At 39.9% G+C, this 27,611-nt stretch overlaps 1 protein-coding gene and 1 long non-coding RNA gene across 11 annotated transcripts; one reads left to right on the top strand and one right to left on the bottom strand.

The window, feature by feature from the left end:
- Positions 1-878: 878 nt before the first annotated feature.
- On the top strand, positions 879-13,375 carry LOC137856926 (uncharacterized). The gene is made up of 4 exons (XR_011096881.1): positions 879-1,320; positions 1,670-1,883; positions 2,006-2,086; positions 13,249-13,375. It is a non-coding gene; the product is annotated as an uncharacterized lncRNA (long non-coding RNA).
- Positions 3,327-27,247, bottom strand: BDKRB2 (bradykinin receptor B2). 10 transcript variants are annotated; one of them, XM_068682819.1, is made up of 5 exons: positions 27,092-27,227; positions 24,792-24,977; positions 22,147-22,262; positions 11,959-12,025; positions 3,327-5,504 (listed from the first exon to the last, which is right to left on the bottom strand). In XM_068682819.1, exon 5 carries the CDS (start codon positions 5,500-5,502, stop codon positions 4,360-4,362), a length of 1,143 nt encoding a protein of 380 aa, XP_068538920.1. In that variant the 5' UTR covers positions 5,503-5,504; positions 11,959-12,025; positions 22,147-22,262; positions 24,792-24,977; positions 27,092-27,227; the 3' UTR covers positions 3,327-4,359. The 10 variants fall into 10 exon arrangements, with proteins under 10 accessions (XP_068538920.1, XP_068538916.1, XP_068538921.1 ...); XM_068682815.1 differs by having other exon boundaries at positions 24,009-24,977; XM_068682820.1 differs by lacking the exon at positions 22,147-22,262.
- Positions 27,248-27,611: the final 364 nt, after the last annotated feature.

Consider the following 27,611-nt stretch of genomic DNA (forward strand, 5'->3'; position numbering starts at 1 on the left):
ACATCTTAGAAAAAGTCCATATAAATGGTATCTTTACAAAAAGAGTGGATTTAATTTTTTATTTCTTTGTGACTTGTGTCTTCATTTCAACCTGTGAAAAGCATATAATGGTTTTGTAACATTTTACACTTTACACAGAAATAGTGGACTGCAAGTGAAAGAAACATGAAGGATCTGTTTCTGTATACAGAATTAAAAATTAAATAAAAATGAATTTGTATACATAATTAAAACATATTCATCTATTGTTGCCTTCAACTTCTGATACTCAGGGTGCATTAGTTTATGTTTTAAGCTTATACGATCTTCAGCCATCCCATTTGTGTTGACTTCCCTACAAAAAATCCCTAATTGGGCCTCTCTGATCAGAACGATTAAACAAATACGTTGATGAAGGCAGAGGTAAGACTGGTTGCTCAGTTAGTACACACATTACAGAGTAGAGAAGTGGCAGAAATACAAAAGGTCTCCAGGGTTCTGGCTCTTGGTTCAACAATTCAGCCATTAAAATCCTCTTCCTTATAGCACAATTGGAGCCTTTAATTATCTGAACAGATTATCTTTTTTGGGACAATTTGGTTTAGCACTTTGATTTTCTTTATGGAAGTGGCTTGTGTATCAATATAGTCATCTTCTATGAATGAACATTTATTCTGGAACAGAAGAGAAGTTCTGTGATGTGACCTTGTGATCTTGGTTTAGTTTGACTAGATTTATTTATGTGTACTACAGACAGTGGTTTGTAGCCACTTAAACCAATGGCACGGTGATTTACAATTACTAATAAACTGATCCTGCCAATATCACGTAACAGTTATAATCAAGCCCTACTACGGGCTGAAACAGCAAAATATGGAAGGTACAAGTAAAATCTGGGAACCTACAATGTACTGACCAAGGAACAGAAGGAAAGGATGATCTAATGGCTAACACAAACAGCTAAAGAATATGGGAGAGCTGAACTAAGTGCCTGACTTCTCAACAAAGTGCCTCCTTAACAGCAACTTTGTCCTACCCACAACAAGCATCAGCTGCTTGTGCCAACTCTTTTTAAGGCTGTTAATTATTCTTTTCAGGTGAAGTCAATAATCCACTTGAAAAGGTCAGTAAAAAGATGATAATTATTCTTGCCCATACCTGGGATGAAGCAGTGCTGGACCTAGGCCCAGGCTGGGGATGAGTGGCTGGGGAGCAGCTTGGCAAAAAGGGGCCAGGGACTGCAGTGAGCCTGGCACGAGCCAGCGGTGTGCCCTGGCAGCTGAGGGAGCAACCTGCATTTTGGGGGGTGTTAAGCCCAGTGTAGCCAACTGCTCCAAGGAGGTGATTCTCCTGCTATACTTAGCACTGGTGTGGCCTTACTTTGTATGTTGTGTGTGGTTCTGGGCTCTGCAATAAGAAAAGGATATTATGGTCCTTGAGAGTGTTGTTGCTCCCTGCAGATCCACGAGGAGGGGAAGCACAGAGGGAGGCACCGCTCTCTGCTCCCAGCACACAGTGTGGTAGGGAATGGCACAGAGCTGTGCCACGGGAGGGTCAGACATGCCTTGACCGTGAGCGTGGTCAGACAGTGGGACAGGCTTCCTAGGGAGGTTGTTGGTGCCCTGTGCCTGCCAGTGCTCAAGAGGCATTTGGACAGTGCCCTCAGTAACGTGCTTGAACTTTTGGTTAGCCCTGCAGTGGTCAGGCAGCTGGACCAGATGATCTTTGAAGGTCCCTTCCCCAGCTGAACAATTCCATACAATTCCATCCCGGAAATGTCAATGGGGTGTTGAGGTAGCTGCTGTTCCTCTGGCAATGGTCCCCAGCCACCTCTATCAGACTGAACGTAGAGTTTTCTGTTTGCATGACTGAAGTCTAAATGAAAGAAGAGTTGGCAGCCTCAGGTAAGAGGGATGACAGACAGTGGGAGGCAGGCAGGGTAAAGAAGAGTAAAAAGTGCAGTAGTAATAATTTGATATTCCCAGCTCTGAGGTCCTGAGGATAAAGTCTGCCCTTGTTTTCCCAGGAACGTGCCTCACATTTTCCCTGGTTTCTGTGAGAATGGGACAGAGCAAAGTGTGCAAGTGTGACCATAAACTGCCAGTAGGTAAGATGTAGCTTGGACATTACATTGGACGTTCATTTCTAGGGTGTTCTTATTTCTTTTTTGGTTATCTGCATAAATGATAGATGCCAATGCTACACAGTGTGTCATCACTCTAGAAAGTGGCAACCTGGAAATCAACATTATGCATTCTACAATCTGCAGAGCCTGGTGTAAGGAATTTTCTTTGCTGCTAATATCAGTTTGCTTTGATAGCAGAGCAAAGGTTTTAGGCAGAAGGCCCACCCTACAGACAGCTATGGAGAGCACCTGTAGGTTCTTGTGTACCCCAGGTCCTCACAAAGAAAAGGAGTATCTGCTGTTTCATGGGAGCTTAGGCTACCAGAGTGCTAGTGAAATTATTTCAATGTTCTTAGCTGCCTTAATACAGATTTTAACTTCCACGTGTATCGAAGGTGTTCAGCACCATGCAGACATGGGCCCTGAATAGAAAGCTGACCCCAAACTTTGCAAGTAACTAAAATTCTTTTGTTTTAACTCACTTTCTGTTGGTACAACAGGAAGTGAAGGAAAGTGTCTGTAACAGTTGCGCTTCTCAGAAGTCTTTCCTGAATAAAAGGACTCAGGCTGGAAAACAAAATGCCAGCAAATTTAATATCTTAAAGTCATTTATTTTCTGTTGTACATACTTTCTGAACAGCAAAACAACACGTGTATGTATTTACATATTTTAATTTAATATATTATTCTTGACAAGTCATAACATTTTCATATTTTACTCATACTTCTCAGTACCACATATCCAAAATTCTCTTTCATTGCCCCAATAACCTCTGAATGGAGTTCCTTTCATTTAAAGGTTGTGTGAACAATATGCTCATGAACAAGACAATGTTGATAATACTGGAAATAACAGAAAGGCTTGAAGTGTTTCATCATAGATGTCTAGGACAATATATAGAACAAACTATAAAAGTACTTATGATATAGGATTATACTGGATGATTAAATAAAACATAGAAATTTTCAATAAATCATCTACATACAACAGTTTTAATAGTGCATCCACGAGCTTCTAGAGCATTTCTTTGGTTTAATTATTTGAAGATTTAATACAGACTTTCCAGCTTGAATGGAACTTTATTGCTCCATTCAAGCTCTCATGATTAAAGGCCATGTATTAATAGTCTGATCATCTCCAAGTTGGTTTTAGATCAAGGTTCCAATAAGTAAAATTGCATACTGACAATTACATACACAGAGTTTCTTCCATGTGAAGTCCTTTGATTTTTTTTTTTTGTTTTAATTCAGTCTAATTTAGGAATTGATATTTTGTATTAAAATCACTCATATTAACTCTACAAATAAAATTTAGGTAGTATTAGAGTCTGAAAATACCATTTTTGATTACTCTGAATATTCAAAACTCCTATTAGCTTCAGTTAGATTTCTAAGGCAGTAAGGTGATGCTCTCCTCCATATTTTGTTTCTTCTTGTGAGATTATACCAGTTGTACTGTGCATTTATACTTCCATTAAATAACATTATGAATATTAATTATGTTTTGGTGAACATTATAAAACTAGTATCTGAGCTGACATATAGGTATGAATGAAGATAGCATTCACCCACCCCAGAAGAGCTCTCCATAGTGAACAATTTTACCTTGTGGAAGAAAGAGTAAAGAGTCTCCTGCTACAAAAAAGACCTCTACTGCCTTCATTAAGCTGGTTGAAGTTTTCCTCCCTTATCTGCATTACCTTTTCTGAGCTATGTTCCATGTGTACAGGCAGATGTAAATCTGCACCTAGCAGAGGCAGGGCAGTTGCAAAAAGGCACAGCTTGTCAATCAAGCAACCCATATTGCTTTGGAGCAGAGAAAGGAAGTCCAAAAGAGGGTCACACCTAAAAATCTATTTGAATAATAGTCCTACAGGATTCATTTAAATTTACATAAATATGATTCCCTTCTATAAAAACATGGTCTAACAAACTGTATGGGTACCATAAGTAGTTGCACAACTCTGACAATAGCTTCTGTACTGGGACTCTAATAAGACAACTGTATGTGCATTCAGACACTTAGATTCCATGGAAATATAAACATTTCAAATGGAACATGCAAGAAATAAAATTCAGCCATGAAAACCATAAATACATTACAAAGAATGATTCAACTGTGAAAAATGTCCATAACATTAGAAACAGTTCTCTGTATGAAGTTTGCATTAAGATCAAACCATTCGTTTCCCACAAATGATGAATGCTACCACGTGTTTATTCTGTAGACCTGCCCTCATTGTGAACAAATTGTGCTACCGTTGTAATGGCAAAACAGACTTTTTCCTTGGATATTCACTTGAAATGGAAGTTCTTAAAGTGTCCAAGGAGTTCACCTGCACAGGCTGTGACTTTCTGCACCTCTGTGGGAGCAAGTTTTTGTAGAATTCCACAGCCTTCTTCTGGAAGTGTTTCCCGACGATAACGTACAGGATCGGGTTCAAGCAGCTGTTGCTGTAGGCGCAGTAGGTAGCTATCTGAGTCAAAATGTCATTGATTTCTTCAAGGCATTTCAAAGTTTCTGCCAAGGAACAGATTGTATCGATGAATGTGCTGATCTGGAATGGGAGCCAGCAAATGACAAATAGCAAGAGCACAGCGAGGACCAGCATGGTGGCTCTCCTTTCTGTCTGGATTAACTTCATTTTTTGTAACTCGCTACTTCGTAAGGCCTTGATGATCTGGGTAGTGCAATAGGTAATTACACAGAGCGGGATCACAAAGCCCACAGCATTCAGCAGGAAGTTGTTTACCAGGTGCCAGTAGGTGGCTGGATAATCAAGACCGCAGGCTGTGATGTTGTATTCTTTGTAATACTGTAATTTTCGGAAGACCATTGTAGGTGAGCATAAGAACAATGCACACATCCAGACTACAAAGCTATTCCACTTGGCACAGACAGTTCGCCGCATCCGTCCCAGAGACATGGTTTTCACCAAGGCCAGATAGCGGTCGATGCTCACTAGTGTCAGAAAATAAATGCTAGAATAAAGGTTCATTTTGCTGACTGCGTTGACAGCTTTACAGAGGAACAGCCCAAAAGGCCACTGAAAATTATTAGAAATGTTGATGGCCCAGAAAGGCAAAGAACAGACTAGCAGTAGGTCGGCAAGTGCCATGTTTGCTAGGTAAATTTCAGCCACTGTGCAGTGACCCTTGTGGAAACACAGTACGATAAGGACAAAGGCATTTTCTATTGCTCCCAGAATAAATATAAACCAAAGAAATCCAGGCTGAAAAGTCTGTAGCCAGAGCCATGCACCTGAATTTATACATTGATATCCATTCAGCTGATGTACTTCAGAATCATTGTAGAAATCTGTTGGAATGATTGGGAGCTCCTTGGTGGCCATAAGCTTATAAAGTTGTGTAACATTTTCAGTTGTGATGGTAACCATTTCTGTGCAGAGAGGTGAAAAAAAAAAGGTGCAATGAGATCATTGCTGCAAAAGACACAATAAGAAAAGCTGGCTCTGCTTTTACCACTGTCCTAAAAACATGGTATTGAACAGGCTCACAATTCACAATTCTCTGGCTTGTTTTTCTTTATGCACCCTGCATACTTGCAGAAGGTTTCAAAAAGCAAACTGCCATGGACTGTGCATTTGGATCAATCAAGGGGCTGAAACAGAAGGGATGAAGCAACAGTTGTCATTGTAACAAGCAGGTTAACTGAAGTTGGAAGAGAGCATTGGCTGGCCTTTATTCACTAGAGCCACTTTTTTTTTTTTAATTTTATTTTTTATTTTTCCCTGTATCTTTTCCTTCCTTCCTTTCCTTCCTTCCTACCATAGTAGGTGGGTTGGCAGGTTTGCAAAGATGGTGGCCATCTGACTACAGTGAGCTAATTTGGGTGCAAGAGCACAGTCTGAAAAACAGGTGCTGTACTGTAAATATTCAGAACAGCCTAGGGTCTTACAGGGAGCCATTTAAGGGCCTAAATGTCAGGTATGTGCTTAAATGTCAGTAGGATCAAACAGTAGTTAAGTGTCCGGGTTTCACTTAGTGACGTTAAAATGTTAACTGTATTGCTGTGTTTCCGAGATGATTAATGCTCAAGTACAAGACTGGTTTCCCAGTATGTATGTATAGTTCCCTGGACTAGGTGACAGTAATACTGTTTTTCTTATCCCAGGTCTTAAAAATACCACTGTTTACATTACAGTTTGGTTGGAACCTTTTCAGATGTACATGTATTTTTAACTTAAATATTTGTCTGATTCATCTGGTGAAATGACAGAGAAAAGGGGACACATTTGTAATTCCTGGAAGGATGAGGTTCTCATTTGTTTTCTAGTTACTGCATTTGTTGTTTGATAAATGTCAGTGCTGGATATACACATAGATATTTGGCTGTTAGATGCAGAATTCCTGAGAAATGATGGCCATATTTTGTGTATTTGTTTTGAATTAAGTGCCACAGTGCTTGGGAACCAAAAGCAAAGATCAAGATGGAATTTCACTACATACACTAGAGGCAACAACAAAGACTCTCTAACATAAAATTTAATAAAATTTATAGCACAGTTGTCAGGCAATACAGATAAACTGGATAGAACAGGCAAGTGGGACTGAGAACTTTGAAATACAGGGCAGTTCAGAAATAGATTAATGCGCGCAAACCAAAATGACAGCAATGCACATTTCCAGTCTTTCATAACTTGAGCAAAGGACAATATTTGCATAAACTGGACAGTAACATAAATATTCTCATCCTCCAAGTTTATCTTTCCAAAACCAAAACTTTTCAAGCCCGTATCTAACCTCAGGAACACATCTCTATCCTCTAGCATGTATCCTGACTCTTCATTCATTTTGTCCTTACTAGAACCACCTTAGCCTTGAGACACCTATGTCCTTTACATTTCTGAATGTTTTCAACCAGCATCTGGAGAATCGGCTGGTGGACCCAGTTTATTATCTGTCATTACACATTGTAGACACCTGTCCAGTGACCTATGCTTTTGGTTACACTGATTATCTGGAGCTTTTAGGTCTTGAGGGTATGGATTGATTTGTTCTATATTGAAAGCAAACACGATATGCAGTGCATGTTATACAACATTGGAAATATTCTCATCTATGTTTGTTATTCATCTTCCATGTGCAAACAACTGCCACAGGTTGTAAATGTTTTGGTTAGAAATCTTATTTTTGTCTGAGCCCTTTCAGAAATCTGCATATACATTGCATTTTTTAATGTGATTTTATTTATTCATATTTCAGTACAATGGAATGTCGGAAAATGCCAAAAGACTCACTGAAACCTAGATCTGGTGCTTCTGATCTATCCATTAGTCTGTATTGGATTGTTTTGACAACCTTATTCTCAACATGCTTATATTGGCAGTTACTTATCACTTTAATTTTCTTTATTGTCCTCTATCTGTTGATATTCTGATTATTTATTTATTTATTAACCTATTTCCAGGAATTTAAAAGAGAATGACAGGTCTGTAAGTCCCTGGGTCCTGCACTCTGTGCCTTTTAATGACAGGTATTTTTTTATTTTACCCTCTCTGGTCTTCTGAAATGTCCCCATTCTCCTTGACCTCACAGACACAAGAATGAAGATTTCCTCTCCTAATTCTGGAAAACCAAAATGGTGGGTTATATAAAATCCTACCATTTTGAGAGCCTCCATATGATCTTTAATTTTTTTTTTTTTTCTCAAATCACATTTATCAAATTGTTCAAATCGGTCATCTTAAATATCAGTTTACAATCTTTTCTGAGAAGATTAACTCAGCTAACATAGCTGTGATTAACACACGGGACTAACACAGCTACTGCAAACAGTAGCTTCAAGTCTCTCTTTCTGTGTCTCATAGAATCACAGAATCATAGAATATTCCAAACTGGAAGGGACCCACAGGGATCATTAAGTCCAACTCCTGATTCCACACAGGACCACCCAAAACCCAGACCATATATTTGAGAGTTTTGCCCAAATGCTTCTTGAACTCTGTCAGGCTCAGTGCCATGACCACTGCCCTGGGGAGCCTGTCCCAGTGCCCGACCACCCTCTGGGTGCAGAACCTTTCCCTAACCCTCAGCCTGACCCTCCCCTGTCCCAGCTCCATGCCATTCCCTTGGGTCTTGTTGCTGTCCCCAGCGAGCAGAGCTCAGCGCCTGCCCCTCTGCTCCCCTCGTGAGGGAGCTGCAGGCCGCCATGACGCCTCCCCTCAGCCTGCTCTGCTCTGGGCTGAACAAATCAAGGGACCTCAGCCTCTCCTCATACATCCTCCCCTCCAGACCCTTCACTATCTTTGTAGCTCCTTCTCCTGGCACTTCGTGCTGTAAAAACACATAGGAAATTCTGATGGATGACCAACAGAAGGTCATCTGGGAACAGAAGATCTTGGGCATTGCTACTGACAGAAGCTGTTGTTTCTGCTGGTAGCGGGCTGTGAACTGGTGGCAAGAATTAAGTGTAAGTGTATTATAAAAATGTTTTCAGGTTGGATATCCACATATATTTAATAAAACATTAATTAGTGATTCAAAGTCAAACAGGCTATGATGTAGCTGGCAATTTCTATGCTGTCCATCATAGTCATGACAAATAGAAAAACAATAACCAGAAATTAATTCTACAGCAAATAACTGTTCAAAAATTGCCTATTGATTGATATTTTTCCTTTAATTTATCTCTTTTAGAGGACTGTGCTTTAGAAGGGAAAGCCCTAGAATTCTTTAAAATAAATTACTTCTATCACATTACCATGGTCTAAGAACAGTGTGCAGGGACTATTCCCGTGCTGTGGGGCTCCTGGATGACCTGCATCCTTGGTCCTTACCTCAAGCACTTCTGTAAAATGTTGGTAGAAATGTGGGTGTGAACAGTATAAAATGTACAAATGATCATTACATGCCCTATTTAAATGATTGCCTGGAGCTATTCTCTATAGCACAGGAAAGTAATTTAAACCACGTGCTTCCTGAATAAATTATGATTTACACAGCCACAATTTAGAAAAGAGATTTATGTCTATTTGCCATTATCTTATTATTGAAATTTAGTGAAAATAAATGTAATCCCTTCACACAGCCTCTATAAACACTTTCTGTGCAGTGCAAGGCAGTTTTAATGTCTCAGCTGGGATCCTCAAAAAGATTTTATCCAATGATTTTGATATAAACACTGCCCAGCTGAAGCAACCCACTTATTACTGAGATTATGAAGGACTGCTGTAGTGGGTTGAACTTGTCTCTGCTGAAGTTCACCTCCTACAGCTAGTCAGCTGCCTGATAGTCACGTAAAAACATTGTCAGACATTGCTTCATGTTGTTCTAGAATATTTTTTTTTTCTTCTAATAGTACTGGGCATAAATGACAATATTTTGGTAGCAGGAGGCTGCAGGGTGCTCTGTGTTGCAGACAGCTATGTCCTGCCCTGTGCAGATGGCACCCAGCCCTGTGTAACCTTCAAACACTGACCTGAGCAACAGAGAAGGGTTTTGAGGTTGGCTGACACAATCATATGTTGGACAATGGGCTGATCCTGCCAGTGCTGCAGAAAATGTACCCTCATGGATGAGCTAGGAAAAAGGTGGTAATACACTGCAGTTGCTGTGCTGCTGGAGAGGGGAGAGGGGTCCCAAAAGGTGATGCTTTGAAGTGCCACGGCCTGAAAGCTCTGAGGACTGGGCACAGTCATTAATGCCTCTCACCTGGAACCTGGTAGGATGTCCTACTGATCAAGGATGGACTTACATGTACCATCCTGGGGGGAGCATGTTAGAATAAAGGCATGAGAAGAGCAGCAAGCCAAGGATAATGCCCAGAGTACAGAAGACTTGGAATAAGGATCAGGTGAGGATGGAAAGTCTTCATGCTACTGCTGTACGTGCTGGGCTCTATGGATGGTCCTTACTGAAAGAGGAGAAGCAGAATATGATAAAGCAAAACAAAAAGCCCTCAAAGGATCATGAGCTGTGAGCTAAAAACACAAGCACAGGGGAAAAAAAGTCAGAGCTCAGTTAATGATGTTACTGGATACGAATAGGTTTGAGGAAAGCTAAGCCATTTTACTCCCCAAATGGGGAAATGCGTCAAGTTAACATTTTTTCACAACCTGTTTTGGGTTTGGATGAAGCCCTGCAGCTACTGGATTCATGGACTGATTAACACCTCTGAGAGTGGTGTTAATCCTTTCTTGTACTATGTTAAACATTTGTTTCAATGCTAAGATACAGTGAGATATAATCTGAAAGACCAAGGGACAGACCAGCAGGCAGAAACTGTTGTCAAATAACCTCAGCCTTCATGGCTACCTGTTGCCACAGGGTCAGGTTGGGTTAAGTGTAACCTGTGGTATAAACAAGGGTATTTGAGACTAAGAAGGGGGGAAGAGGGCTATTTGGCTTAAGCTGAGCCAGAGCACTGTGTGCTTGTTTAATAGTTCATGGGACAACTTTTTATTGGTATCCAAGTTAGAGATGAGATGTTTGAGTTAACTGGCAAAAAATGGCATAAAAATTCCCTGAGGCGAGGCTCTCTTGCCCATGGAAATACTTCTGACTACAAAAGTACTGGAATTAAAAGCATGACGCAATATTTCAGATTCTGATAGTTTATGATCTCTCCTATTTGTAAATTATAGCCACATCCTGGTATGGTCAAATTGCCCGCTGATTACATCAGCTAGGATTATAGGGCTGAAATGAGTCACTGCAGGCATCTATGTTTCCATCCCTAATTTATGCTTTCCTGCAACAAACAACACTTCTTTTGCCCTCAAGCAAGAGTAAAATCTTGCTCAAGAGCAAGCAAGAGTAAAATCAGCTCAAATCAAAACAAGGGGCTGAGCATCCATGTGGTTATAGTTCAGTGAAGTGTCTTCAGTGTGAGCACTTGCTAGCTGCTGATGTTGTCCTGAGTGTACATAGTTAATCCACATTTCATAGAGACAAGAACAATTTCCAGTTTCCTTTGCTCTTTGGGATCACCATCCTGCTCTGAGTCTTTGTGAAGTCAATCCAAAGCATCTGGGGGCTTCCATACCTGGATTTCTCTTTTTTTTTTTTTTTTTTTTTTTTAGGAAAAAAAAAAAAGTCGGGGAAGAATTTGAAAATTTGGTCATTCCCTCAGGATTTTTCTGAACTCTGGAAGTCCAGACAACCATTCCGTTTTTTTCTCCAGTATATATTTAGGGACTGGGATACCACTGGGAGCCTATGTTTTTAGGTCTTTGAGTACTGGTTTCTATATGCAACGATGTTCTGCCTGTTTTGTCACAGTCACCATGTGTTTGTGTGCTGAGGACAAACTCATGCATTCTCAGCTCGGAAAGCTGAATTAGAACAACAACAAAAAACAAAAACAAAAACAAACAAACAAACAAAAACAAACAAGCAAACATCAATTCAAACAAAGCCCCATCACATACAGGAAACACAGACAATCCTGCCTGTGGCTTCTTGCAGGCTTTTCTTACAGGCTATGGCCTTGTGGTTCAGGGCCTTGTGTAATCTGTTGCCAAACCTCTAGCCAGAGCACAGGAGCACTGCTGCTGAAGCTGCTTAGAGGAATATAAAATTGTGCCTGCCCCACAGGCACAGAGATCAGGCAGTGCAGGGACCCCTGCACATCTGCTTATTCTGATGATGCACAGTGGCACTGCACAGAGAAACATGCATATCTGCTTGGGAACGGCTAGGTTCCAGGATAGGATTTTGTTGTCAGCATCTTCCAGCCTGTGGAATCATTACTTTGAAACCATAACAGTTACAATCATTTCAGTGTTTTTACAGGATACAGCTGATATCCGTTTTTCTTCCTGTATTAAATTAATTGGATACATGGAATGAACTCAGAGGAAAGGTATTTAATTAAAATAAACAAACATTACCTGGACATAAGCTTGTGGACAAATGCTATTGCAGAGGATTATTCTGCATCCGGATTGTTTCTGTTCCCTGAAATAAAATAATACAATACTGATGATTACTCAGCCTTGGGACTCTTGTAGGCCACTTCAGGTAAGATTTTATGATCTCTGAATATATACTAAAATTCTTGTGAGATTGCATTGTGTCGGTTTATGCCTCACCTATTCCCCAAAATGACTGTCCCTTGCTCTCAGAACTGCTGGAAACAATTGCATGAGACCTATTTGGTGGTAGTGACTGGGAGATGGGTATCTAGCACACAACTCCATTTGAGTGATACAGATTCAGAACAAGGGCCTTGTAAAGGCTAGATATGACTCTCAGCTGAATTCCAGACTGAAGTCTGTAACATTCTTAACAATAATTTATGATATCTGATTTAAGTGCTGCCAGTGACCAAATGGTTTTCCAGATATGTACAGCTTCAGATAAAGCCAGATGATGGTGACACAGAGGAGTGGAAAAGCTGGGAGGACAAACATATCTTTGAGAGAGTGGCTGCATACTGAGAGGGGCATTGGCTCACTTCTGACATATGAGGCTTAGAGATGGTGCTTTTTTAGAAGACAGAGCAGCTACAGAAAGAAACAGCAAAACACCCAAGGCCTGCCATGGTCTCCCCTCTAAATCCCTGTAAAGAGCCAAGCCTGTTATGATGCTATATATTTTTGTGAGGATTTGTACCCCTGAACATATCTGAGCCCAGCCTGGGCAGCCAAGTATCCCTTGCTGGTGGCTATTAGTTTCACAGCCTTACTTCTTCACGCTGGTATAAATGCTATAGTAAAAGCAACAGAGGAGCTGCCAGAGGCATAAGAAGATATAGAGGTATCTGTCCAACACATCTGCTATTACTGAAATGAGAAATAACAAGACTTTAAAAGATGTCATAGGTAAGGGTGGTTCTCTGCAGCATGGTGCTTACAAGAAAGCCTATTTCCTGCTGACTGTGGAAGTATTGCTTCTGCTTTCTCAAAAGCCTACCTATAGCGTTAAAATTGATGGACTCAGGCAAATAAGAGGTATCACAACTTCTTTTAACTGCCTCAGTTAAATATTTGTGACCATCTGACAGGTCACAAATATTTGCCAGCCAAGGAGAGGTAGGTTTAATTTTTCACATTTGGAGGTTTTCCTTCCAGGACAATGTTTGCAGGGAAAAAGGGAGTTTTACCATTTATTTAGTGTCATGTTATGACATAACAATCTCAATGCATATTCCTTTAACTGCACACCTACGGGTCTAGCAGGTCTGAAGAACATGTGATGGGATAACCTAAGCGGAAGCTTTGCTCAGCAAGAAGTCAAAGGCATATTAGATCATCGTAGTCTTCTGTGATGGACCTTGTTCTTGGAATTTGTTGTCAACAAAAACACGGGCAAGATATGCTCCTTATAAATTCTGTTCCTTCTCTGTAAAGCTTATTTTCAAAGCTTCTATTTAAACTTTTATATATACATCAGTAACTGTGATAATTCTGACAGAATATGTTATCTATGGGTAAAATAACTATAGCTGAGATGAAGAGCAGAACAGAACAGCTACACTCCTGTGAGAGCTGGTAGGAGGAAAATATGAACCGGATCAGTGAGAATTACTGAACACAGGGTAATGGAAAAGGACCAATATCACTATGAACACTGCGTATTTAGTCCAAATATAGTGATGGTGTTCATCCTTTGATTTGATGCTATCTATTTTAGAAACTGTTCTACTAACAATGCACTCCAAAATGGTACTAATGTCACACAAGTCTGATGTTGCTGCCATTCTGAAAGAACATTTTTGTTACAATAGTTTTATTTAATCTGAAATGAGAAAGAGTGATTTTTAACATTAGTGTCTGGTCTAGGATCAGAATAGCAGGATCATCAAGTTTATTCAGCCATTATATCATTCAATTTCAAGCTTGTCACCTTCAGAAGTTTTAAAGACCCAACAGGATAAAGCCCTTAGTATCATTGTGATATGGTTAACTTAGTGATATGGTTTAGTGTTAAGTCAGATGTTGGACTCAATGATCTTGAGGTCTCCTCCAACCTAGACAATTATGTGATTCTGTGTGTTTGTCTGGTCATCTTATCCCATCACTGGGCCAGATTTGAGACCTTTCTAGATCCCTTCCAACCTAAGATTCTTAATTTGTTCTTCTTGTGCTAATAGTTGAAACTTCCAGTTGGATTCAGGCCCACAAACAAAAGTAGAATTTTGTCAGTGAGTAAGTGAGTGTCCTTAGGAAGCTATGGACATTTTGGTGAAAGCACAATGTGAGCTGGCTTTTTCTATTTTTTTTTTTTGTTTTGCTAATATCAGGACACAGCAGTGTCTTGTCCAAATTGGAGAAGGGAGGAAAAACTGACTTGTATTAACTGGGGGTTTCAGTGGGGAGCCTGAGTGCCTAGGGAGCAAAGCTGGCACACTGGGGTGCTGATGAGTGATGCCGGGGGCTGACATGTGCCCAGTTACATCTTTTGCTCTGGGCTGTAGTGTGATGTGTGGGCTGTTGGAGCCATATTTCAAATGTGTATTATCTGTGTAGCACCAAAATATGTACTGTTGCATTTACTTTTCTAATCTTTGGGTTACTTCAGTTACCTCTGTAGATGGCTACGGGGGGAGGTGGAGAGAGATGGGGAGATCTCAGAGACTTGAGCTTCACTAACATTAAGTTAGTGAAGAAAGGGAAATGCATAAGAGAAAACAAAAATCTGTGATTTTGAGACAGCAGCAGCCAGGTGTTTGTAAGGTCATTTGGGTGCTTTAATATGGGCATTTTGGAAAGTGCAGGGTGTCTGCAATGTCTGCCTGAGGGTGGTACATGATACAAGGTCTCTGAAAGTTGTGTTTTTCTGGAGCCACATGAAACACATTGGAGTTCCTGAAAGAGTCCCAGACACTGTTGGGATCCCTTTGCCTTTTGATGTTAGCAAAAAGACTGGAGGGTAGAGGACATAACTCTGCTGCGAAACTAGCAAATCTTTGGGCTTAATAGGGAGTTACAAGGGCTATAAAATAGAGCATTGTGGCTGTAAAATGAAATGCAGAATTACAGCAAAAGAAGATAAAGAAAAGAGTCTCCTGGGAATAAGTCTGTTAAAACAGTCCAGATTTTAAGAGCTGAAAAAGAGAAGCTGATGATTTGTTTCAGAAAATAATAATAATTTTTAAAAATGAAATATGTTTATGCTTTTCAATTATGGAAAAATACTTAAATTTTTAAAAATATTAAAATAATAATTTAAAATAATATTAATATTAAAATATTAAAATTTGTGTTTGAAATAAATAAGAGTCTGATATGGTGTTTAGTATATTAGACCTTGGCTTAATGTTGTTTTGAGGAATATTCCTGCTCCTTATCTTCTGGGACATTAGGAATGCTATGTAAAGTTGTGCTACCTTGGCAACAGCTGAAGACGATGAGATAGAGCCAAAGTTTTTTGTTTCTGATATTATGTCTTTCCTCTGAAAAAAGGTATTATCTATGAGTAAAATAACAGAAGAAAAAAACAAACCTACCTTAGTACATTTATTTTTGCTGACTTTCTGACCTCTTTAAAATCTGCATGTTCATAACACCTTCCTCATTCCTGAGACTGCTGTATTTCTCAGAGTTGAGTTAAATTCCATCTGTATTTTAACTTTTCATAACTATATTAAGAACAACATAAGCTAGAAATATTCAGCAAGAAATAACTCTTAAAATTATAATTTCTCTTGTAGAAATATCTTGTCCTCTTTCCCTGAAGCATGGAGGAGAGAAAACACATGTTTAGTTAGAAAGGTAATGCCACAGAGCTCTGATATATCGCTCCTTTTGTAACATTTATAAATGTCATGTATTAATGTATTGTCCACTAGCAATAACATCACTGAGAGAAATTACAAATGTGAGTGGACTCAGTTACTCAGAAATCCTTTTTTTCTCTGAAAAGTTCTCAGATGAGCTGTCGTGAGGCTACATGACTTATACCCAGTCAGTGATGATCACAAGGGCTAGGTGTGACTAACAAGGTGCTGTAAAGATTTAGTCATGATCTTGCTATACGTATGAGCTTACGGAGCAGTTCTTTGGAGCTGTACATTCCTCTTGTATGGAAATTTTTCATGGATATGGGATTTCAGAAAGCATCCCCCAAAAGAACTGCCATTGATGATAAAATGACCGAATCTTCCTCTGGCAGAGAAAGGCTGCATCAGAGCTTTGTTAAATTAAAAAGTAGCCTAAATCACAGGGAAGGGTATAAGCACATAAATAGTCAAAAATGCCTAATTGTCATGGCAAGGTGCAGGTTGGACAAAGGAATAAAATATGATGGTAAATCCCTCAGCACCACCACTCCTTAAGACTTCTGCTAATATTTGAAATACTACTATTGTCTTTGGCAAAAGAACTAAGTGAGGTCTGTAACTGTGGGGGCATCAAGAAGTAGTATTTGGTACACACAGGTCCTATACATGGTGATGTGTGCACAGCAACCAATTCCCTAGTTTAAATTTAGACTCAAATAAATGGTTTACTGTTTTGTTTTCCTGTTTCCTGGAGATTTCCTTTGTGTTAACAGCGAGCAGCTTTTTCCTTCTCTTTTGTACGTGATTGATTGGCAAACATAGTAGGAGAACTTTCTGTACTTGTTCAGCAACATTTACCATAGCACTTAGTGAGCAGAGAAAGAAGATGGATTCACAAATTGTCAAACTACTCTGAGAACAGAAATGATCACTTCTTTTCTCCCTCTCCCAGAACACATTTCACTGTCTGCTGCAGAGAAATTCAAACATCTCTGAGGAGGTTTAAGCTGTTCTGACATACTAAGTTATTCTTTTTTCTGTCCCCAGCTTTCTCAACATGGTATACGCCTAGGTAGGAACAAAGTATATGATGTATGATGCTCTTAAATCTAAGTGTTAATCAAGCATAAGCCAATTTGATGCCCTCTTTGTAGTCATTGGGCAGATGGGAAACCTATATCCAGGTCTCTGCTCTGCCAAACTTGGAACAAGGTCTTCAACTCAGGTGATCTACATGCCTGTATCCTAAGACACCACAAGGTCATTTAATAATGTTGATTGAGACTATTCCTCTTGATGAAGCTATTTCAAGTTAATATAAGTACCTAAATAATTTTTGAAGCAGGGACGTGAATCTGATTCTTCTGTTTCTAGAAAATATCAACAACTGAAAGGTTCATAATGACAATTTTGCAACTCTTTCCCTCTCTCCTTGTGACCAGTGAATTACATCCTAGGAGTTCTCAAGTCTCTTTAATCTTTAATTCTCCAGAAGCTTAATCCTCATGGACCCCTGCACTACCAGATGTAATGCAGCTCCACTCTAGGACTGGTGTCAGGAGTAGCTTTGTGTCTCTGACAACCAAGATGCTCTCTGATTCTTTTACAGAAAGGCACATTACCTGATGCTTTCAAGTCACAGCTGAGTTTACACTTCTGTGTGCACTGTATGTGTTTGCTCAAAATATTTTGACAACTGTGAGAGAAAATATTCAAACAGAAGAAAATTGACCACAAACTCACTCTGCAAAGTTGGCAGAGTATCTTGTTCTGTTCTTTTTGGTATTTCCCATATGAGAACTGTGGCTGAAAGTTGGGGGGAAAAAAAAAAAAGAGAGAGAGACTATAAATTTCCTCATCTTATGAAGTGAAATACAGTTCTGCCATGTTGGAATAGATTCAAAAGAAGTTGAATCTCCTTCCCTAAGCACTGCAGGAGCTTTGGGAATTCTCTGCTGTATGAGAAGGGCTTGCTGTACCCCACACCACTGCAAAATACAAAGATGTTGGTGCACTAATGTTGTGAGATCTGTTTGATATCCCTTGCAGGAGTCTGATGTCGTGTGAAATGGCAGGTCTGATGGTATCACACTGTACAATGCAGCTATCAAGTGGCAGACAATACCGTGAGCCCAGTGAATAGCTGAGGTAATCCATATCCAGTGATAAAGAAAAATGCTTCTGACTTTATCAAGAATTTGTAGTTTGTACAGCAAGATTATATTTCTTTGTTAAAGTAAGCATTTCCTGCTTCAGAAAGCAACCTTTTCTGAAATCTAGATGGATCAAAACTATTGCAAGTGCCATGCTGAAAACAGCTATGCTGGGGAAGACATACATGAATTTTCAACTGGATAATGGCAACTTTTGAGGGGTGGGCTGCGGGAACTGTTCCTAAGATAGGTCCTTAGAACTGGTCTTGGGATTCAACTAATTAGTTATATGGCTGGAAAATAGGAGAGTGCAGATGAAGCATACCAGTGACATAAATTGCTTGATATCTTCTCTACAGAAATCAATGGGAATATCCTGCAGAGAGCACTGGACAATACCAACAAAGCAACAGAGGTGGAATAATAAAAGGAAAAAACCTGTAAGCTCTGAAGCATTTATGTTCCCCAAGAAGATGGAGCAACTGATGCTCCTTTGTTTGCTTTGCTTTAGTGGGGGCCCAGGATTTGCTCGGCAGCGTACAAAACTCCACTTAAGGCTCCCTCACTGAGGAGTGCATGGATGTCTTCATCAGCCCTGCAGTTTGTTGCATTGCTCTCACCAGGCCTCTTCAGCTCTGCTTACCCCACTCCTGAAACACAGCTCTTTTGCCTGTTTAGCAGCACTAAGTTCTCATGACAAAATGTGAGGGTCTAATGGCCAAATAGTTTTTACCACTGTTGCTCCCTTTTTGCACTATTTAATGGTGAGATTTGCCTTTCAGATGAACTGGATCTATGCCCTGATAGCACTTTCCTTCTAACACCTTGAGAATGTTCTAACAGCCATTTAGGAAAAAAAAAACAAAACAGATTTGCCATCTCTGGTGCTGCCAATTGCTAACGTGTTTACAGAGTTGTCAACGGCATTTGCAATAATGCAGTGTTTCCTGCATGTTTTCACCACTGACTTTCACAATTACAGCTTTTTAGAAAATCCTGTCTCCCATAACTAAGTATGTGTGGTTGACTGGTTGCAGTCTCTACCATGCAATAGCCATTTCTTGGACAGATGCTGCTTTAATTAGTTCTTAACATACGGGCAATTGATTTTACTGTAGAGTTGATTCAGGCTCTGTTGCATTGTGCAGCAACCTAAAGGATGTTTTAAACTAATATTTTGTCTGCAACTACAGATAATTATCCCCACCAGGAGCTGTAAATATTGTAGTCAGTACTACGTCTTCTATTATTCAGCCACATACTGATGGCTCTGTGCAAGGAGAGGATTCCTCAGTGCAGGCAGCCCTCTGAGGGCATCTCAGTCAGAACCTGTCCTCTTTATAACAGAATGCCTTGGGTTCTCTTAATGCCTCCCATCAAAGTAATATGTAGACGGGTTCACATCAGGCTCTGACAACAGAATAGGCTAGAAAGTATGATTAAATATATAATGGTCAATTATACTTACAGCATTCATTTTAAGCAGGCAGAATATAGTGGAGATGAAATTTATCCAGGTTTTTTAAGACGTGATACACATGTGCTTCTTAAGACAGTCTCAGTTTAATTCAGAACATCTGACAACATCTACAGATCTATCCCCGAACCCACATTACCAAATTATTAACTAAAGTTTCAATCTCTTGAAAAGCCTGACTTTTCTAATACACTATCCCAGTGGACAATCTCCATCATTACTGATTGGTGTCATGGAAGGTAATACAAGCATGACATGATACTCATTGTCTAAATAGCAAGCGATCGTTACTAAAATAATTGTTGTTTTTTCCCCTTTTCCCTTCCCTTCCCTTCCCTTCCCTTCCCTTCCCTTCCCTTCCCTTCCCTTCCCTTCCCTTCCCTTCCCTTCCCTTCCCTTCCCTTCCCTTCCCTTCCCTTCCCTTCCCTTCCCTTCCCTTCCCTTCCCTTCCCTTCCCTTCCCTTCCCTTCCCTTCCCTTCCCTTCCCTTCCCTTCCCTTCCCGTCCCTTCCCGTCCCTTCCCGTCCCTTCCCGTCCCTTCCCTTCCCATCCATTTCCCGTCCCGTCCATTTTATACTCTCTGAAGAACTCCTAAAACCAGAATATGGCAGTGCAAGCACTGGCGAATTTCCTTCTCAAGGAGAAGGAAGTCTGGAATTTCTTCAATTCAGTGATGAACTTCAGAAAGCCATTTTGCCTTGTCCTTCCTAGGTCAAACATGTCCTGCTGTGCTGTCACTTGGGCAGATGGGACAGTCATTTCATATTATTTTTATGTTTCTGCTCCTGACTTAGCCAATAAATGAAACATTTGCACTTTTAAGAGGTCAGTTTTCAGATACCAGGTTAAAAATTACCACAGTCTATATCACAGAGGAAAGCTCAAAACTAGATGTACATACCTATTTAAAATGGTAAGAGAGAGAGAGAGAGAGAACAATAGTGAATCTCAGACTGCATTACAATTACTTTGACATCCAGAGCTGATAAAATTGGGGTTTATACACCCAAACCAAAACAAAACAGTTTTTCAGCTGAAAACCCATGACAACAATTTTTATGTGCAAATGTACCATATTTCTATCGCCAGAATTAAGCATTCAAATAAATGTTGATAAGAATTTGGTGATAAACTAAATTGTACAAACAGTCATGCAGCTTTCAACTCTGAGTGGTCTGGAAGGCTCAAGATACTTCTCCAGCTGAGAAGTGGTGTGATTTACAGCGCCAATTTACGATATCCAGTGTTTGTATTATGATTTTGCTTTTGCCTTTTCATGCTTTGCCAGTGTTCCAAAATTAAACCATCTGTTAATTTGTTGTCTCCACTTAGCTAGCAACGGGAGATGTCAGAGACTTGCTGGAACCCGGTGCAGACAATCTGTTTTTCACTCTGTATCTATGGGTTTTGAGCACAGGTGGTTACCAGGAAGATTTGTCTATCTGCTCTTTCCAGAATACCAGTGTCAACACAAAGATATGGTGAGGATTTTGTCAGAGAGATTATCCTATTATATGGCACAGCTCCTTCAGAGAGTTCTTGCACCCCAAGCTAGCAAACGCAGAGATACTTCTATGTTGGGGCAGTCACACGGTGTGTGAATGTCAGGACAGGAACAAGTGGAGAGAAAGTGAGAGGATGCCAGTTCTGGAAGAGAACATAACACTGCTAAAGAACACAAAGGAGAAATGCTGATAGTTTTGAGGAAGGAAGGCTGGAGGGTAGGAAGGGAGGGAAGAAAAGTGTGGTTTAATCTCCCAAAAGGGAAAGGGGTTTCAAGACATATGACTAAGGATTCCTGTCTGAGTCAGATATGCTAAAGTAATCACAGAATCACAGAATTGTCTAGGTTGGAAGAGACCTCAAGATCATTGAGTCCAACCTCTGGCCTAACACAAACAAGTCCTCCACTGAACCATATCACTAAGTTCAATGAGAATTTCATATGGGAATTTCATTCAAATTGTTATAAAACCTAGATCTTTCACACAGTTTAGATCCTGCTCTTACTTCACTTCAAAATAGTCCAAAATTTGAAATTGTTTGATTCTGGTACTTAGAGTCAAATCTTTCTTCAAATTTTTAAAGCTGTTTGACCAGATATTTCATTTATCCCAAGCCAAAACTTATTAATGCATTCACTCTATCTCTCTCCCCCCCCCCCCCCCCCCTTTTTTTTAAACAAGCACAAAAGTGCAATGCAAAATACAACAGTAAAGCTGTCTGTAGTAATCCACAACACAAAGTGTAGCAGAATGAAATTCCAGATGTCTTACTCTGTACTGTAATCATTATTCAAATGTCAATTTGTAGACCAACTCTGTTGTGGAAGAAAACAAATTGCTGTCTTGCGTTTCCAAAAAAAGACTGATATTTCCAAAATTCGTCAGGAAACACCCCTGAAAAAATGACTCTGCTTTATTACTTCCCCTTCTTTCTGGTTCTGGGAAATGCTCCTTTTGCTGAGCCAACTAGCTGGAATTGGCTATAAGGTGCCATTTTTAATGAAAAAAGGTTTCTCAGTGGAATGATGTAAGTAGAAGCTAAGAGAACACAATGCATATATTATGCAATATATAAATATATATATGTTTTTAATGGGGATGTCATAAATCAAAATCTCCTGTGAACAATATCCCAACCATTCATGAATTGCCGCCTTCTCTGATTCATTAGGACTGTTTTGATTGACATAGTACAACTTCAAAAATAAAGTTGCAGCTCACCAAGGGAAAAAGAAGAGTAGAGCCATCTAGAAAGCTGTCAAGTTTTAAACCAGTGCCCTTGTTCTTGTAAACGGACAGTCTTCTTTCTTCATTACTTGATTCAGTTACTTGTAAATCTCAACAAAGAAGGAAAGTTTGTGAGAAGATAATTGCTTTTATTTGTCTGCCCATGAGGGATAGTCCCAGATCCTTACCACTTGGAAATTTTGGCATTAACTAGATTGATGATCCTTGGAGTTCCTAGAGAAATGATACTTGCCCAAGAAAAGGAGAAGAAATAAACCAATTTATCGGTCTTGGTTGTAATAGAAGGACACCCTTCCTATGAAGAAGGACTGGGAGAGATGAGGATATAAAGCTTGGAGAGGGAGGGCTCTGGGAAGACCTCACTGCAGCCTTTCAGTTACTTAAAGGGGGCTTATAAAAAAGATAGAGTGTCTTTTACATGGGCAGGTAGTTATAGGACAAGGGGGGATGGTTTTAAAGTAAAAGAGGGGAGATTTAGATTAGATGTTAGGAGGAAATTCTTTACTATGAAGGTGGACATCCTTGGAATTGTTCAAGGCCAGGCTGGATGGGGCTTTGGGCAACCTGGTCTGGTGGGAGGTGTCCATGCCCATGGCAGGGGGGTTGGAACTAGATGGCCTTTAAGGTTCCTTCCAACTCAAGCCATTCTGTGGTTCTATGATGATGATTTTATGATAATAGAGTGAAGAATATAGTCTGTTTTAGGGAAAGACTGCTGGAGAACATAAGAGGTGCATGCAGACCTGAGCTAAAACCTAGTGTCAATATTTTCGATATTTCTGTCCTCCCACTTGTTTAAAGATCAGGTCCCACCTTTGAATTATGTCAGCTTCACAGCTACTTTTTGTAGAAAGGCTCAGGAGCTCTGATGAACTGCTCCCAGCTTTCTGGCCTGCTTGTTGTCTGCAAGCAGTTTACAATCACATCAGTAAGGGATTGCTGCAGGGTGTTCTGCATGTGTGTGGGCAGATGGCTCACACTGCCCTTCTGGAGGGAATGTGCTGCCCATTTCTATGCCCCATGGCTCTTCAGAGAGGCAGAGCTTCAGACAGTCAGTGAGCTGGTAGATCACACAGCCATGACAAAAGGAAAAAGTGCTTCCAGGCTCACAGGGGTGCAACTCCCAGACAACTTGCAGGAACACTGCAGGAGGAAAACCAGCTACGGCCAGTTTTCTGCCTCCAGACAAGCACATGTAAATGCCATTAATATAAAAATCAGCTCAACCTCAAACCATAGCTTGCTCTCCTTATTATTGAGTTTATCTCAGATAATGTGAGAGGGAGAAATGGATTTCTGCATTTTGGCAGCTCCATCCTCTGAAATTAGCCAGAGCTTGAGGTCTGGCTTTGTTCCAATGCTGTCACTGCACTGACATACCTGAGTGTGCAGGGTTTAGCACTGGCAGGTCTACAAATCTGAATGATAAGATTATTATTATTATTTTATTTTATTTTATTTTATTATTTTTTTTCAGGGATCACAAAAGCTCAACCTTGCTGAACTGAGTTGAGGAGTTAATGTACAAGGGAGGTAAATATAGCATAGCAGCAAAAGCAAGTCAAATCTACCACTGGCAAATTTGAATAGTTCTGAAACATTTTGCAGTGTTGCTTTACCATAATGTCAGAGTGCTCCAGGCTTGCTTATCATCAGAACAAAGATAGCATGCTTTCAGCACGCAACTTAGCTCCATGTGTTTGTTTTCTGGTCTGTGTCTCATTGGTGTCTGTTCACCAATATTTGAGGCTTGCAGTGGTGTGCTGGACCATGACCAGGCTTCCTCAGCCCCATTGTGCTAGTATTACTGCTAAGTGAATGATATGTCATCATACCATCAACTGTGGTTGGCAGCCAGTGCAACTTTGTCCATGGGAAGACAGCAGCCTGCGGTCTGTGTTTAGTGTTCTTGTTGCATTGCTCATCCTGTTTCCCCACTGCGGTTGTGCCCACTCATCTCCAGGCTGTCATGCTATAGGGATGCCCTTTCCCCTCTCCATCGCTGGCTGGGACATCTCACTGTTTCCCTTATCAGAGCCTGACCTCATCAGAAGCTGGGTAAGGGGCTGCAGTCTTTGAACAGGGTTTGGTGTGAAACTGTACCCTGAGCCTGTGTCATATTTACTCTTTAGTCAGGTTAGTGTTATTGACAGGGATACATGCACAAGGGATGGACCCTCCTGCAGCTGTGCTTGGAGATGAGGTCGCCCTTGTCTGCTGTCTAGTCTCACAAGTGCCATAAGACACTTTTGCTAGTTTCAGAACTACTCATATGGCAATGTCAGCTCAGGAAATAGGTCCACTTTAAGCAAAAGTCCCTTGACCTTACGTTTAAGCTTTCTCTGATCAGGAACACTGCAGCAGCACAAGGGGGAGAAGCAGGAAGTAGAAGAGTGATAACTCTGCTCATCCATACAGCTGCTAAAGTCTGAGTCCCCCTGAGAAATGGAGCCTCAGTGATGCTGGGGGCTAGCAAGGAATGGCTGAAGCAGTTATCACATTGCTTCTTTTGCACCTTAAGAGATAAAATCAGGTGTGGCTGAACAGAGCACAGTAGGGTCAGAAATTTGGAGAGGGGCATCCAGCCAAGGGGAGAAGCTGGCTGAGCTCTCCCCTACCGGCAGCTGAGCGTGTTGGTCAGCAGCCGGAGACTTCAGGCAGCGTTTGGTCTTCAAGCACTGCACCTTCACCCAGAGCCATGCCAGCTGCAAGGGAAAGCTTCTGCCTCTGCTTCAAGGCACTGTGTTCGCAGTCCTGCACCGGCCAGGCAGAGATGCAGCTTTTCATCTTTGCGTGTGTAAAATCTGAAGTATGCAAGGAGGAAGAAAGACCAACATTTAGATAAGGCTGGGGAAACCCAAAAGCATGGAGAGTGAAGGGGAAGTTTTTAAAACCATGAGTGACAAGGGAACAAGCCTGGTGTATGTGTAACTTAAAAAAAAAAAAAAAAAAAAAAAAAAAGAAGGTTTTAACTAAATGTCATTTTAAGAGAAAATATTTATTCTCTCTTTTTTTAAACTTCATTAGCATTGCTAATGACTTCAGGTTTACATTTGTTGCTGACTTGGCTACTGGGAAGGTGTGTTTGTTTTGAAAGCAAAGCTCTGTTTGCTAACATGTTTCCCTGGACTTGCTGTAAGACTTTTTTCCTACTGTGACTTTGAAAATGGGGGGATTTTTCTTTTTTTTTTTTTTTTTTTAAGAGCTTTTTATTCCCTTCTTTCTGTGAAAAGCAGGCTATCTAAAATTGAATGTTCGTAAGCAGTGAATTTTAGACTCTTCATAACCAATGTACTAAAATACTCCCAAATTCCTCATTTTCTGTCTGGGAAAAGACTTGGAATGTTGTAATATTTACTCTGGGAATATAGCTCCGATTTTATTTTTTTTTTTTAAGCCATGTTCCAGTGCGGTGATGAGATCCTTAATTCAGGAAGCTCTAACTCAGGAGGAAAGGCAGTTTTTTTCTATGGGTTGGCAGTACAAAATGTTCAGGTAACTCTGAGTAACACACTTACTCCTGTTTCGGCATGTACAAGGCTCAGTGGAAAACTGAAAGAAGTGTTCTGGAGATGACTCTGCTTTGGCTATTCTGAAGTCTTTATTAACTTAGGGACATTTATCTCTTCTCTCTGCGTTTGTACTATTCATGTTGAAAACAAGACAGATATATTTAGAAGTCTATGACTGATTCTGAAGTGTGAAGGTGCTTCTCTTCATTATTTTCTTAAAGGCTGCATGTTTCCAGAAAACAGCAGACAAGATAGAACTCATATGACTGATATTACACAATATCCTGATGCTTCATTCTTACAGATTTTGCGGTAAAAATGTATTTTTTTTTTCTAGCTCTGTTCAAGATTCTCTAAGAAAATATGTGCACTGTTCAAGACAAGAATATCTTCTAATCTTAGGAGATGGCATCTGTAGGATTACACATAATGTATCAAACCCAAGGCTTCTAATGACAAACTGAACTCTCTTGGTTGCATGGCTATTTTATTATTACAGTTATTGTGCTCCAATCTCTGCTTAACATACCAAGTAATAGAAAATCAGCAGCTAAAATAATAGCATATACTTCAACCTTTAGTCTTTTTGTTATAAGATCCTAATCACAACTCCAGTTCTAAGCCTGTATTTATATTTAACAGCATATTATAAATCACGCTCTTACTGTATTTTTTCATTTGAATACAAATGTTAGAAGGAAACAAATAATGTTCAAATGTCAACTGAAACTTTTCTTCCTACATTACACAAGAAATAACTTCAAAATCTATTTTTTTCTAGTTAGTCAGTATAGATGAGACAGGTCAGAAGTGTAAGTTATACACACATCCACATTTCCTGAGTCACAAAGTTGACAATCAAAACAATAAACAGAGAAGAAAAAAAAATAAGTATCAGGGAATACAGAATTGCCTCTGCTGTTTCCTTACTATTTAGGCAATTTTTCAGCTGAAAAAAAAATTAATAGTTTGCACTTTCTGTTCTTTTATAAGGTGAAACAAATGGTGCAAATCAGATGCCTTCTGGACAGAATAAATCATGTCCCTTGGGTAGCCCATACCAGATTGCCCCTGTGGCAGGGGAAAAGCCCTGTGTCTTTGGCATCTTGGGTACACTGAAATAAAACTTTTTTTTTTTTTTTTTGAAATGCTATACCTCTATGAAACCTGCCAAGTTACCAAACCATATCAGCAATAAATATTTTACTTCTCCTTGTTCCTAGAATGCTAATAACATTAGTACTGTTGTAATTGAAACAGAAACATTAAGAATTAAGAATTCTTAAAATTCTTAAATTTTAAGAATTTCTTGAAATTAAGAATTCAAGAAGTGGTTTCAAAAAGCAGTAGTCTGTATTGAGTTTAAATGACAACTTTTTGTATGAAAAAGAAGTGGAAACACATACCTTGACTGTGAATTCAGCACTGAACAGGTACAAATGAGAGAGTGCAACACTTCTCAGTGAGCAGTCACGCTCCTTCTGTTGTATGAATGAGTCTAACTTCTGGTTTTCTGCCCCTCCCTGAACAGAATAGACTCATCCCCCTGTTGATGACATCATATTCCTGGATTTTCTGCCGTGCTATATTTTGTTTCAGAAGCAAAGCTTGTCTGCTCTAACCAGCATGAAACCACTTTTATTTGACTATGGGTGGTAAACAATTCAAATCAAGTTAAAATAAAGATTTGCCACAGTGTGTATAAAAAAACTATATGTGTTTGAACAAGAGTCTCCAGAAATGTGTGTGCATAAACATGTACACACACATACACAAGCCTGACCTTTATTGTGGGTGATGTCATGTGCATTGCTTTTACCAGTGTTAGACACAATCAACAGTTACACAAATTAGCTTCTTGCAAGACTTGGATCTTTAAAAAAGAAAAGAACAAATATATCATTTACAATCTTACATCCTTCCCAT

This window comes from Anas acuta, chromosome 5, assembly GCF_963932015.1.
Source record: "Anas acuta chromosome 5, bAnaAcu1.1, whole genome shotgun sequence".
Lineage (NCBI taxonomy): Eukaryota > Metazoa > Chordata > Aves > Anseriformes > Anatidae > Anas > Anas acuta.